The 15,126-nt window shown below is 42.0% G+C and overlaps 1 protein-coding gene across 16 annotated transcripts in view; it reads right to left on the reverse strand.

The window, feature by feature from the left end:
• LOC139380206 (leucine-rich repeat flightless-interacting protein 2-like) overlaps window positions 1–15,126 on the reverse strand; it is an 87,084-nt gene that overhangs the window by 17,979 nt on the left and 53,979 nt on the right. For 5 of the 16 annotated variants that reach the window (XM_071122691.1, XM_071122687.1, XM_071122677.1 and 2 more), the window contains 11 exons: window positions 11,260–11,319; window positions 11,127–11,168; window positions 10,640–10,705; window positions 10,312–10,377; window positions 8,346–8,420; window positions 7,531–7,593; window positions 6,803–6,880; window positions 3,461–3,562; window positions 2,537–2,689; window positions 2,272–2,343; window positions 1,261–1,431 (listed from right to left, as the gene is read on the reverse strand). In XM_071122691.1, coding sequence (XP_070978792.1) covers window positions 1,261–1,431; window positions 2,272–2,343; window positions 2,537–2,689; window positions 3,461–3,562; window positions 6,803–6,880; window positions 7,531–7,593; window positions 8,346–8,420; window positions 10,312–10,377; window positions 10,640–10,705; window positions 11,127–11,168; window positions 11,260–11,319 — 948 coding nt within the window. Of the gene's footprint in view, window positions 1–1,260; window positions 1,432–2,271; window positions 2,344–2,536; window positions 2,690–3,460; window positions 3,563–6,802; window positions 6,881–7,530; window positions 7,594–8,005; window positions 8,051–8,345; window positions 8,421–10,311; window positions 10,378–10,639; window positions 10,706–11,126; window positions 11,169–11,259; window positions 11,320–15,126 lie in introns of all 16 variants that reach the window. The other 11 variants (XM_071122684.1, XM_071122681.1, XM_071122682.1 and 8 more) reach the window with 5 other exon arrangements.

The following is a 15,126-nucleotide window of genomic DNA, read 5'->3' on the forward strand; positions in this document are numbered from 1 at the left end:
ATGCTGAAAGACCCAGCCACGTTTCATCTTCAATGCCCTTGCTGATGGAAAGAGGTTTTCACTCAAAATCTCACGATACATGGCCCCATTCATTCTTTCCTTTACACGGATCAGTCATCCTGGTCCCTTTGCAGAAAAACAGCCCCAAAGCATGATGTTTCCACCCACATGCTTCACAGTAGGTATGGTCAGCATTCTTTGTCCATAAAGTTCTATTTTGGTTTCATCTGACCATATGACATTCTCCCAATCTTCTTCTGGATCATCCAAATGCTCTCTAGCAAACTTCAGACGGGCCTGGACATGTACTGGCTTAAGCAGGGGGCCACGTCTGGCACTGCAGGATTTGAGTCCCTGGCGGCGTAGTGTGTTACTGATGGTAGGCTTTGTTACTTTGGTCCCAGCTCTCTGCAGGTCATTCACTAGGTCCCCCCGTGTGGTTCTGGGATTTTTGCTCACCGTTCTTGTGATCATTTTGACCCCACGGGGTGAGATCTTGCGTGGAGCCCCAGATCGAGGGAGATTATCAGTGGTCTTGTATGTCTTCCATTTCCTAATAATTGCTCCCACAGTTGATTTCTTCAAACCAAGCTGCTTACCTATTGCATATTCAGTCTTCCCAGCCTGGTGCAGGTCTACAATTTTGTTTCTGGTGTCCTTTGAGAGCTCTTTGGTCTTGGCCATAGTGGAGTTTGTAGTGTGACTGTTTAAGGTTGTGGACAGGTGTCTTTTATACTGATAACAAGTTCAAACATGTGCCATTAATACAGGTAACGAGTGGAGGACAGAGGAGCCTCTTAAAGAAGAAGTTACAGGTCTATGAGAGCCAGAAATCTAGCTTGTTTGTAGGTGACCAAATACTTATTTTCCACCATAATTTGCAAATAAATTCATAAAAAATCCTACAATGTGATTTTCTGGATTTGTTTTCTCATTTTGTCTGTCATAGTTGAAGTGTACCTACAGGCCTCTCATTTTTTTAAGTTGGAGAACTTGCACAATTGGCTGACTAAATACTTTTTTGCCCCACTGTACATACAGTTCATGTTTATAATCATCCAGTATTACATTACTATAGGCAACTATAGTTTCCAAAAGGTACCACCTAATATCGCCCTCCTCAATACACCTTTCTCTTTCGAGCCTAACTTCTCCCTTCATCTTACTGTAATTGTATATTTCTCATGATCCGGCCCTATCCCTTCTCTCCCTCCCTCCCTCCCTCCCTCCCTCCCTCCCTCCCTCCCATGTATCCCATACCTTGCTCTTCCCTTCGTACTCGCGCCTTGACTCGGACAGCAGCTCCTCCAGCTCCATGAGCGAGTCCTTCAGCGTGTCCACCTGGTACATCAGGTTGTTCTTCTCGTTGTCCAGCTGGGCGTTGGACACCATGGCCTTGCGGTACTTCTCCTCCACCTCCACTAAGGTATCCTATAGGAAGAGATGCCCGTTGGTGTATGCACATGGGAACACAGACAGACAGACAGACTGAAAGACACAGACCCCAACACAGACACATCAATATCCAAGGGGGGTATTGTTACCCCGCTGCCACTTCCATTTTCTATACTCCATTCTGACGGTTTCAACTAGGAGGAACGATCAGGAACATGATCGAAAATGGAGGGCATGGATAGAATTCAATGGACATAATTTGTATTCAGAGGGAAATTATGTAATGATGTTAGGACACAAGCAACAGTTGCCTACTGTATGCCTGTGGGGTTATTGAATTTGACATCAGGACAGATTAACTTGACTGCTTTGAAAGGAAGCTGAAAAATGCATAGGAAAAGGCAAGCAAGCCATCTAGTCTGAAAATAAAGTTATAATTCTGTCAATTATCATGCCGATCTGGGCTTTCAACATCACTAGTCTGAAATCATAGGTAATTATCACCTTAGTAAACAATTAGAGGGGTCCAAGATTCTGGGAACCATTTAATAGCAATGTAGGAGTCTAAACCTAAATCTGTAGTTGATAGTAAAAGGATAAGTAAGAAAATAATTCTAAAACATTCATTAAATATTAGTCAGGAGGACTAATCATTGCTTAAAAAGGAGTCTCTCAGGTACTTTAACACTGGCGACTAAAACTACCATTGGTTAATTCTAAGGAAGTTCAAAACGATTATTGGTTAATAGTAGGGTAGTCTTAAAGTTTAGACTCTAAACCTATCATTGGTCAACTCAAAAGCTAGGGAAGACTAAAATCATATTAATATTAACGGGGCCTCAGGCTGGGTTGCGTTGGGTCAGTCCAGTAATGTACCTTGACTTCTTTAAGGCTCTGCATGTACTTTGACTCCACATCTTGGATCTGATCCTTCAGCTCATGAATCTCCTGGGGTGAAGAGTGTGGCAGGGTTGAGGAGAGACAGAAGCATGCTGCGACAGGGTTCGACACATGAAGTGACAAGCACAATGATAGGTAGAGAATGACTTGCAGAGCAGTGTGTGCTGTACAGTGATGGGCTCTTAAAGAGTGGAATTGATGGAAGATGGTTCTAGGACACCCATGTTTTTGTAACCTTTACCTTGATCTCTCGTATGGAGGTTTCTGTGTCGCCAGTGATGGACGTTTCACCACTTTCTCTCCGGGAGGAAGACCCGCCCAGCGAGGCGAGGGTGGCTGCCGATAGGGTGGAAGCGGCTCGAGATCCCTTTTCCAGGTAATCTCGGTCATCCACCTGGGAACAACGGGGAGATACTGTTAGAACAAGGGCAACATCATGACCTAGAGAAGGTTCTGGAAGGCCATGGATTCACATTCCTCATCACATCTTTACCTTACTCCACTTTGTCCAATCACATTATCCCTCACAAGCTGTGGGGGGGAGTAGGTAATATTTCCATCCAATCATAAACCATGAGCAGTTTCAATGTTATAACACACCAGTTACTGGGTAAGTTAAGAGCGCATGCCTAATTATAAAAATGTACAGCTGTCTCAACTTCAATGCCGTGCAATGTTCATTGTTATTATCCATCACATATAACATGTTACATGTGGCCATCAAACTGTTCAGAGTAGTCAGCATGCTATGTTAGGTATGGGAAGTGAACAATATGAGTATCAATGGTACTTCTAGTCCACGACACAGACCATAATGTTGTTAGCCCCATTCTACAAAGACTCCATCTATAAGAACCCATCCACCTGCATGCTATAGATTAGCAATTCATATTTTTTATTCACTAATACCCCTGTTTACCACTCTTCAGTGGTAAAAACACTTTCTAAGGTCTCCTCTCACCCATCTTCCAGGTGTGACAATGACCATACAGTAGGAGTTGACAGCACAATCCAGGCTACCACTTCACACAGCAAGTCAGACAGTAATTAATCTCTTTAGGTCTACCCCCCACTCCACACAGAAGAAGCCAGTCTTTATATGCAAGTTGAGACCACGCTGCCATGCCCTGGCATGACTCTGGGCGGGCAGTGCTGCCCCACTCACGTCCGATATATTGGGGATGGTCATGTGATCCAGGTCTCTGGGCAGGCCACTGCTGGTTGCCGCGCTGCGCAGGAAGCTGGCCACAGAGTTGCAGTCATCATCCTAGTTGCCCACCAGGGGGCGCAATAGGACAAAGTATATTCAGGTTGGGCACTGTCTGAATCCCTCTCACACACTGCCCTTTTCCAACCAAAACACATCTATGAATGAAAACACACAGTCATGGCCAAATGGAGAATCTGTGTTAAACGGAACAAGGATCAGCCTACAGCTGTATAGAGTAATGAGCATACTAAACAGGACACACAGTAGCCCACATGTTAATTCCTGCCTGTAAAGAAATACCTTAAAGTTTGATGATATGTTAAGGTAGGATGACCCAGCATACCAGATGTCAACTAGTCTTCATATTCTTGCCACTGGTTAATAAAATATCTGCCCAGATTTGACAATTAAAACCATAGGCTTTTCTGGGCAACCTCTCAACACAAATATATGTAGTACAGCAAGAAGTTGTACTGGGTCTCAGAAATCACCTTGTCGGTTACAACAATATCAGTCTGAAAGATGCCATTTATGTATTTATTAGGGCTGACACAATTACTGTATAACCACGTAACAGATAGTTTTGGAATATAAAAATAACCGTCATAACAGTTTAAATTGTATATATATACACATTTCTGTGGGTGGAACAAACAGCTGACTGAAGACGGGATGGCCGGTTATTCGAGTGGTTGAGTCCGTTTCTGCGGTAATATGGACGCTTATCGACGTGATGAAACTCTGTTGCGCCTTTCTGAAATGAGTAAGGTGTTGTAGCAAACATTCTACATTCCACAGTAACGTAGAATGTTAATTCAAATGATGTTAACGAATGTGGCTCTGTAATGTCAGTTGAGTTGAATAACACATTGATAGGTACTCCTCCTGCTTTTGCTCCCTGCTTTGCTCCTATGGGTACACCTGCAATTGCCGCCAGTCCACACATTATGCCATTATTGACTTGAACGAGGACGCCTGTTCTACTAATTCCATTGCTATGGCAGCACATGCCGTCAGGAACAGAGGAAAAAATATATTTTTGTGTTTTACTATTCAAACGGTTATTAAGGTGACTGCAGTCATTTGGCTTGCCAGTAACAGTCATCCTAAATTCCATGACCTTCACAGCCCTAGTACTTATCTAAAGTTATATATGTATGTATTTCTATCCCGGTTGTCTAACAAAACACCAAATCAAAAAGGCACAGGGCAAATCCAAGGTATATTTTGGCATGATGCAGCATCATCATGCTGTGTCAATCATCACTAACAACCATAAACCAAAGACCTTTGAGATGGTGGATATTGTGACCAATTGCCTCAAATCGGCTACTGTTTCCATTCCAATTCTCTATCAACCGCTTATGAACAGTGGACTGAATCAGTAACTCAGGAGCCAATTGTCAACGTCATAGTATAATTGAATTGCAACGGACAAATACTTTAGTGGATATACATTTTAAAATGACATGGAAAACAATGCCTAAACCATTAACATGTTCATAAGTTCTTTACAGTGCATTCGGAAAGCATTCAGACCCCTTTACTTTATCCAAATGTTGTTACATTACAGCCTTATTTTAAATGGATGAAATAAAATGGCCTCAATCTGCAAACAATAGCCCATAATGACAACAGGTTAAGACATTTTTAAAAATGTATTAAAAATAAAACAGAAATACATTTAAATAAGCAATGAGACTCAAAATTGAGCTCAGGTGCATCCTGTTTCCATTGATCATCCTTGAGATGTTTCTACAACTTGATTGGCATCCACCTGTGGTAAATTCAATTGAATGGACAAGACTTGGAAAGGCAAACACCGGTCTATATAAGGTCCCACAGTTGACAGTGCATGTCAGAGCAAAAAAAGTCATGAGTTCAAAGGAACTGTCCATAGAGTTCCGAGACATGATTGTGTCGAGGCACAGATCTGGGGAAGGGTACCAAAACATTTCTACAGTATTAAAAGTCCCCAAAAACACAGTGGCCTCCATTATTCTTAAATGGAAGAAGTTTGGAACCACCAAGACTCTTCCTAAAGCTGGCCGCCCGGCCAAACTGAGCAATCGAGGAAGAAGGGACTTGGTCAGGGAGGCGACCAAGAACCCTATGGTCACTCTGACAGAGCTTTAGAGTTCCTGTGGAGATGGGAGAACCTTCCTGAAGGACAACCATCTCTGCAGCACTCCACCAATCAGGCCTTTATGGTAAAGTGGCCAGACAGAAGCCACTCCTCAGTAAAAAGGCACATGACAGTCCACTTGTAGTTTGCCAAAAGGCAGTGTAAGGACTCTCAGACCATGATAAACGAGATTCTCTGGTCTGATGAAACCAAGACTGAGCTCTTTGGCCTGAATGCCAAGCGTCACATCTGGAAGAAACCTGGCACCATCCCTACAGTGAAGAATGATGGTGGCAGCATCATGCTGTGGGGATGTTTTTCAGTGGTAGGGACTGGGAGACTAGTCAGGATCGAGGAAAAGACGAACGGAGCAAAGTACAGAGAGATCCTTGATGAAAACCGTCTCCAGACCGCTCAGGACCTCAGACTGGGGCGAAGGTTTACCTTCCAACAGGACAACAACCCTAAGCACACAGCCAAGACAACGCAGGATTGGCTTCGGGACAAGTCTCTGAATTTCCTTGAGTGGCCCAGCCAGACTTGAACCAGACCGAACATCTCTGGAGAGACCTGAAAATAGCTGTGCAGCGACGCTCCCCATCCAATCTGACAGAGCTTGAGAGGATCTGCAGAGGAGATTGGGAGAAACTCCCCAAATACAGATGTGCCAAGCTTGCAGTGTCATACCCAAGAAGACTCGAGGCTGTAATTGCTGCCAAAGGTGCTTCAACAAAGTACTGAGTAAAGGGTCTGAATACTTATTTAAATGTGACATTTCAGTGTAGATTTTTAATACATTTGCTAAAATGTCAACTGTTTTGGCTTTGTGGGTCAATTTTTGCAACAACTAAGAATGTTGAAGCACAAAACTCAACTTCTCCTCTGTTTTGGTGCCCTGGCCACCATGCTCTACACAGCGTGAAGCGAAACCGTGCACATGGGCAGGTACTGTGTGTAACTGTGTGAGAGCAAAATGTTGCATCTCTCGCTCATATCAAGACCTCCATCATTGCTGCTGGCAACGTCATTTCGCTGAGTCTACCTTTAAGTCTTAAGACAATATAACTAATCCAGTGTAAAAGAATACTCGGTTTGTGATTAAATGCTTGCGAGAGGGTCGTGCCACTTCAATGCTCCATGGCTGGACAGTGTGACTGAGAAGAGGGGCTCACCACTGGGCTGGCACGGGCTGAGCTGGCCCTGGAGGACGCCCTGGAACCGCTGCCGCGATAACTATTGTACTCTGAATGCTGGGGAGGGCACATACACCATCATCAGTGTGCAAAAGAACACACACGTGCACGTCTGCAGTACCCACTCAAATACGCACACCAGGCGACAAGTAGAGAAATCCTAAGCCAACAGAGCTATTCAGTGCACTGCATTAACGTTCACAGGGAACTGAACCCACGACCTGCAAGCACCATGCTCCAACCAACTGAGCCACTACTCACCAAAGTTCCCAAAGGCACCAAAGTTAATGTGTGTCATAACAACAGCACAAACACAGCTAAACACTCTGGAAACTAAAACTCAAGACAGAAAAACAGAACACATCATGCAAAAGCTAATAATATAACCATGATCAGAACATACATGTCATATACATTCCAGTTACTCACAGACATGCCCCACATACACATTAACCTCATTTAAAAACACTCGCATTGCAATTAGTGACATCATTTCCTCAACTATCTCAATTATAGGCCCGGACGATAATATTCCTATCAATCTTTCGGTTGAGTACTCAAACAGTAAGGTTAGTGACCGCATTTCATCTATTAGGTGCAGAGGGGATATAAGATGTTACAAGTAAGGGAATGTCACGTATTTAGGACACATGGGTTTACTGCCATACACACACAAACACAATCCCACAATGCATCGGGAGTCTTACACGAGAGCTGGAGCCGGTCACCCGTCGAGACCCACTGTACAGACTGTCCTCATACAAAGAGCCCTGCAGGGGTGGGATCGGACATCACACACACACACACACACACAGGATTGAAACAACCTAACATTCGCAGCAGTGCTGTTGGAGACATGCTCGCTCATCTACACGACAGTGACATAATCATAGCTTCTTCAGTGCACAGTAACTTCTCCAGTAAAATCCAAAACACCCGAAAGCAAATTGTTGCTACTATAAGTGCCATCAGAACTTCTTGATAATTACAGAATGGCTCCTAAAGCCACTGGATACACTGTGAAACTAAAAAGTACTAGAGTGCTTACTTTAAAGATGATCTTGTGATAAAAACAGTGTCTTTCAGGTGACAACCGGCAGTGCAACACGTGTGTTACAGGTAGCATATGAAGTATCATAATGGGTGGGGTCAAAGGTCACACTAATGAATGGCATCACAAACCCTGTGATGGCGCCGGTAGGAGATCTGGCTGAGTAGCCCGGATGACTAAATGGAGTGTGGGTATAGTAGGGAGGGGGTAAGAATACTTGTCACAACATGTTTTCACACTGTAGTCAGTGCCTGGGTAACAACAATGGTAAGACCATGTGATCTAGCCTGGTCCAAGATCTGTATGTGCCGCCTTGCCAACTACTACGGTAATGTTGGTCACGGCCAACATGTTGGCAAGACCGCAAAAACTGATCTGGGGAGTACACTGCTCAGGAGAGGTAATATTGCTTTGATACAGGATTTGAGGTATATGTGTTTAGGTGTGTGCACGTGCATGCCGTGAACAGACCTCGTAGGAAGAAAGCCGTTGCCTAGAAGAGGACAGACCATTGTTGCTGTTAAGGTCAGAGGAAGCATAGGATGCCTAAGACGAGGGAAAGAGGGAGAGGGATTGAAAGAGAAACACAGCAAGAGAGAGGAAACAGAAATGACTAAGAAACCTTAGTTGAAATGTGTTTAGATGTAAAGGCAAATGGCCAATGACAATACCATTCAGCGGAACTCCACACAACACTACAGAATGTACACGGAGTACACAAAACATTAGGAAAACCTTCTTGCACCCAGTTACACCCTCTTCTGCCCTCAGAACAGCCCCAATTCGCCAGGGCATGGACTATATAAGGTGTTGAACGCTTTCGAACAGGGATGCTGGCCCATGTTGACTCCAATGCTTCCCAAAGTTGTGTCAAGTTGGCTGGATGTCCTTTGGGTGGTGGACCATTCTTAATACACATGGAAAACTGTTGAATGTGAAAAACCCAGCAGCATTGCAGTTCTTAACACACAAACCAGTGGGCCTGGCACCTACTACCATACCACTGATGGGTTCTGACTTCTAAACTTGAAATATTGTTCATTATCAGGTATCCTATGGAAATGAGAAGGGCCACAGTCGGATTTCAATACCAAAAGTTAATGGTTATCTGTAGAAGGAATGTATATGGTGGGGTCAATTCATGTTGGATATGAGCCAGGGCCTTGGAATGTACTGAGTAAAGGAAAGGCAATCACATGGTTGCTGTCACTGATAAGGGTGGAGAAATGTGGATTAGTGAGCAATGGGGCGGAAATCAGGTCAGGTCAGATTAAGGGAGAAGGAACAATTTATTACCCACATCACTTAACTTCCTGCCTTGAAATAAATATATCATGTTTAGAGGGAAGGAGGAGTTCACCTAAATTGGAGTATGTGTATTTGTGCTGGTGGGAACATATATTTTTCAGCTGTCTGACCCTTTGGGTGAATAAACTTGGTTTGAGCTTTTACCCTGTTATTTAGAACCTAGCACCACGTTCAAAGACACAAATATTTTGTCTTGCTCATCCTCTGAATGGCACACTTACAAAATCCTTATTCAACCTGTCTCCTCCCCTTCATCTACACTGATTGAGGAGGATTTCACTAGTCACATCAATAAGGGATCATAGCTTCACCTGGATTCACCTGGTCAGTCTGTTGTGGAAAGAGCAGGCGTTCATAATGTTATGTACACTCAGTGTATATCATGAATTCAAGGGGTGTCTGTCCATGACCATTATTTTTGCAGCCATAATTTCACATTCACACAAATTTACAGTGTCTTTCCAGAGTATCAATGGTGATTATTTTTTTTTTATTAAAAAAAAAAAATGCTGACTCAAACACACTTCTGACATAAATACATTTGGCATAGATGCTGAACAAGAGAACATATCTCCATTTAAAGATAAAGGCTGCTACTCTAAAGACAGTGTTACAGCAAAACGAGTAAAGAACAAAAAAAACAGATGAACTGGAAGAAAAAAAACACTCGGTGAGCGGTGTCAGACTTTCAGATATCAATGGTTAGTAGTCGAGTGAGTATAAAGTAAGATATACAGTACCAGTCAAAAGTTTGGACCTACTCATTCAAGGGTATTTCTTTATTTTGATTATTTTCTACATTGTAAAATAATCCCAAGAGTGTGCAAAGCTGTCATCAAGGCAAAAGGTGGCTACTTTGAAGAATTTCAAATATATTTAGATTTGTTTAACACTTTTTTGGTTACTACATGATTCCATATGTGTTATTTCATATTGTTGATGTCTTCACTATTATTCTACAAATGTAGAAAGTAGTAAAAATAAAGAAAAACCCTTGAATGAGTAGCTGTGGCCAAACTTTTGACTGGTACAGTACATATCGCTCAACACATTTGGGGTCAGAAGTGGGATCCAGCATTCAGTAGTTAACACCAAAGTGTTAATGCACAGTCAGTCACACAACACCCACCGGCTGCAGGTCCAGTCTGGAGGAGCGAGAGACCTTGCTAATGCTCTCATCACTGAGTCCGGAGCTCTGAGAGTGGGTGAGGAGAGAGAGAGAGAGAGAACCCCTGGTGTCTACATCAACATTAAAGCAAAGATGGCTACCAAACAGACCACTTTTTTGCCTCAATTCAAGCCCTTAGAGTTACCTCCGCAAGTTCCGCTTTCAATCTTATACAGATCAATTGATTGAATATAAAAATGGTTCCTTATTGGTAGAATAAAGGCAGTAGGGCTATTGTCAGAACTCCATAAGAAAGAGGGAGAGGGAAAGAGGAAGAGCGGGAACCCACCGGCTGCAGATCTTGTCTGGACGAGCGAGAGACCCTGCTATTGCTCTCATCACCGAGTCTGGAGCTCTGAGTGGGCGAAGAGGAGAGGGAGATAAAGCCTAATTAACTGCAAGGCACTTAACTACAGCACACCAATGCCTGCAAAAGAATAACCATAAACTACCCTCACTGAAGCCGAATTTGAACAAAACGAAACAGTCAAGAAAGTATCTTGGAATTGTTCAATGTGGTCAAGAATGACCTTTGTCAATATAAACAATGGACTGATGGAATAAGGAATACGGAACCAAACAGTACTGAATTGTGTGGTAAGAAAACCACAGTATCCTGAAATTCTCTCAATGCGTACGTACTGAAACACACACATTTCGTCTGCAATCATTTAACTGAAGTCAACTTTAAACATGTCCACTTGAACCTATTGGCATTCATCCATTCACCCTGCTGGACACTAGCCAGGTACTACAGGTTAAAAGGCACTACTAACCCGACTGGATATAGCACTGTACTCATTGTCATAGCCGTTGCTCTGTAAGGGACAGAACACATACAAATGAGCAACAAAACTGCAATAATTTTTCAATTTGGGCTATTCTTAAAAGGTCACAGTCTTTACATACGTCACGATCTTTGTGTTTGTCTTTGTGTTTCTTCTTTTTCTTGGACTTCTTGTCCTTCTCCTGTGAAAGTGAGGAGGAGCCATGGGAGAGGGGGATTGAGGAGGCGGGTAAAGGTGTGTCAGGACGCCTTTCCCGCCCATGGGAAAAGACATCATGGAAACAGTATACGTGGAGCCACACCCACTAATTAGTGACATGTCAAATTAATGTCACAGAAAAAAAATGCAACACGTGCAAGGCAGGATGGGAGGAAGACACCTTGCATTTGCCTCAGTGTCTAGATTTCCATCCAAATGGTAACAGATTTTAATGTGGATATTCTAAAATCCACACAAATAAAATATGCACATTTTCCCACAAGTGGTGCGTTTACAACAAACTGACTTGTAGCAGATAAAAATCAGTGTGCGATTTACTTTTTCGCTTCAGTTTTCATGTAGTGAATACAAATCAACTCGACCAATAGTTGTCACAAGAACTGTTGCGTTAAATAGCTAAATGTGCCTCCTCTGATCTTGGCACGTGCTCTCTAGCCATCAGCTTGCAGATCCAGTGCGGGTAGGCAAGTCTGCATGAGATTAGTATGGATAAGAATATTTGTATTTGTCAAACGGCAGTCAAGCATCGATCCATCATGTCACCAGAATAAGACCCTCAATATTTATTGGAAAGGAGCATCTAGATTAGGGTGACGTCCCCGTTTTTGGTGGCCTGTCCCCGGCTGGAGCTGTCCCTGGAAAAGTCCCCGTTTTTAACTGTGCGTTAACTTCTTATGGCTGGGGGGCAGTATTGAGTAGCTTGGATTAATAAGGTGCCCAGAGTAAACTGCCTGCGACTCAGGCCCAGAAGCTAAGATATGCATATTATTAGTAGACTTTAATAGAAAACACTCTGAAGTTTCCAAAACTGTTTGAATAATGCCTGTGAGTATAACATAACTCATATGGCAGGCAAAAACCTGAGAAAAAAATCCAAACAGGAAGTGGGAAATCTGAGGTTTGTAGGTTAGGTCTTTGCCTATCCAAGATAGTGTAAATTTGGTCTGATTGCACTTCCTAAGGCTTCCACTAGATGTCAACAGTCTTTAGAACATTGTTTCAGGCTTCTACTGTGAAGGGGGAGCGAATAAGAGCTGTTCGACTAAGGGGTCTGGCAGAATGCCATGAGCTAAATCATGCGCGCGGCCGTGAGAGCTGCGTTCCTTCTCATTTCTAAAGACAAAAGGAATTGTCCGGTTGAAACATTATTGAAGATTTATGTTAAAAACATCCTAAAGATTGATTCTATACATCGTTTGACATGTTTCTACGAACTGTAATATAACTTTTTAGACTTTTCGTCTGGACTAAGTGCCTGCGCCTCATGAATATGGATTTGTGAACTAAATGCGCAACCAGAAAGGAGGTATTTGGACATAAATGGACTTTATCGAACAAAACCAACATTTATTGTGGAACTGGGATTCCTGGGAGTGCATTCTGATGAAGTTCAAAGGTAAGTTAATATTTATAATGCTATTTCTGACTTCTGTTGACTCCACAACATGGCAGGTGGCTTGTTTTGGTGCCTGAGCGCTGTGCTCAGATTATTTCATGGTGTGCTTTTTCCGTAAAGCTTTTTTGAAATCTGACACAGCGGTTGCATTAAGGAGAAGTATATCTTTAATTCCATGCATAACACTTGTATCTTTTATCAATATTTATTATGAGTATTTCTGTAAATTGATGTGGCTCTCTGCAAAATCACCGGATGTTTTGGAAGCAAAACATTACTGAACATAACACGGCAATGTAAACTGAGATTTTTGGATATAAATATTAGAGGTCGGCCGATTAATTAGGGCCGATTTCAAGTTTTCATAACAATCGGAAATCGGTATTTTTGGACACCGATTTGGCCAATTGTTTTTTACACCTTTATTTAACTAGGCAAGTCAGTTAAGAACACATTCTCATTTTCAATGACAGCCTAGGAACGGTGGGTTAACTGCCTTGTTCAGGGGCAGAACGACAGATTTTTACCTTCTCAGCTCGGGGATTCAATCTTGCAACCTTACGGTTAACTAGTCCAACGCTCTAAACACCTGCCTCATTGCACTCCACGAGGAGCCTGCCTGTTATGAGAATGCAGTAAGAAGCCAAGGTAAGTTGCTAGCTAGCATTAAACTTATCTTACAAAAAAACAATCATAATCACTAGTTAACTACACATAACCATAAAACATCAATGCATTTCTTACAATCAATACACAACTATATATTTTTAAACCTGTATATTTAGTTAATATTGCCTGCTAACATTAATTTCTTTGTATCACTTCTCTTGCAACAGAGTCAGGGTAAATGCAACAGTTTGGGAGGCCTGGCTCGTTGCGAACTACTTTGCCAGAATTTTACATAATTTTGACATAACATTGAAGGTTGTGCAATGTAACAGGAATATTTTGACTTATGGATGCAACCCGTTAGATAAAATACAGAAGGTTCCGTATTTCACTGAAAGAATAAATGTTTTGTTTTCGAGATGATAGGTCTTTAATATGGTCGAATCAGGAAACTAAGGCTCGTAGAGCGTTGGACTAGTTAACTGTAAGGTTGCAAGATTGAATCCCCAAGCTGACAAGGTAAAAATCTGTCATTCTGCCCCTGAACAAGGTAGTTAACCCACCGTTCCTAGGCCGTCATTGAAAATAAGAATGTGTTCTTAACTGACTTGCCTAGTTAAATAAAGGATAAAAAGGTGTAAAAAAAAATATTTAAAAAAAATGGCCAAATTGGTGTCCAAAAATACCGATTTCCGATTGTTATGAAAAATTGAAATCGGCCCTAATTAATCGCCATTCCAATTAAATCGGTCGACCTTTAGTGGTCATATGCTTACCTGGAAGTAATGGACCAGTCGAGAGAGTGTTCTCCCAAATGAATGATATATGGACAGCAGCAAGAAGTAGGTTCACTGTTCCTACCATCAAGGCCATGCTTATTGTGAAGACAAACTTTAACCTCACCTGCCAGGAGTTCATGGAGAAGCTGGCCAAAGACAGAACAATTTTGAAGAAGATACATTCTTCTGAGAAATATACAGATTAGGTTGGTATAAGTATATTATGTAGTTACCAATCTCATCAGCATCTTATGTCTATATTATGTTGTTAAGTATTTCACATATACTATTGTCTGGTTTTTTTTCAATTTTGCTCATGTTCTCTTCTGCTCTTAGTCTACCCAGACTACAAGGACCACTGAATGGCTGTTCGGACAGTTCTGTCTTGTCTGTAGTGTTTCTGTAGTATAGTTGTTTTCTCTGTTTCACAATGTGCCTGTTAGACTAAATACATGAAACCGGAATTATCTCCCTTTTAAATTTCATAAATAATGACATTGGATATTTTAATGATATATTGACCGCCGAACTGGAAATGTCCCCGGTTTTAATTTCAGAAATCTGGTCACCTTAATCTAGATCACCGTGCACTTTCACCACCCTGTGAAGTTCATCATAATTAATTTAATCTGTAGCCTAATAAACTGCATTAGTTTCCAGAGTCGTAGTGGGAGGACTATACACTATGTGACTATTGCCATTTCTCGCATAATACATTTTCAGGATACAAAAAGATTGTTGAGAGAACAAATGATCTGTCAGCATTTATAAAACTTCCTGTTTCCATCACAGTTGCCATGATTTTTATTTTTTATACAGCATAAAAACTGTGGATGGATTCCCATCACCACCAAACTGATAAAGACACACATTACTTTCTTGTTTGGGTCAAACATGCAAACCATTGCAGCATGTAAGAAAACCCCAAACTCACAACCTTTTTCGGTTTTAAAAACTTGCGTCTCCCTTTAAGGACTTATTTCTT

The sequence above is a fragment of the Oncorhynchus clarkii genome, chromosome 22 (assembly GCF_045791955.1).
Source record: "Oncorhynchus clarkii lewisi isolate Uvic-CL-2024 chromosome 22, UVic_Ocla_1.0, whole genome shotgun sequence".
NCBI classification, from domain to species: domain Eukaryota; kingdom Metazoa; phylum Chordata; class Actinopteri; order Salmoniformes; family Salmonidae; genus Oncorhynchus; species Oncorhynchus clarkii.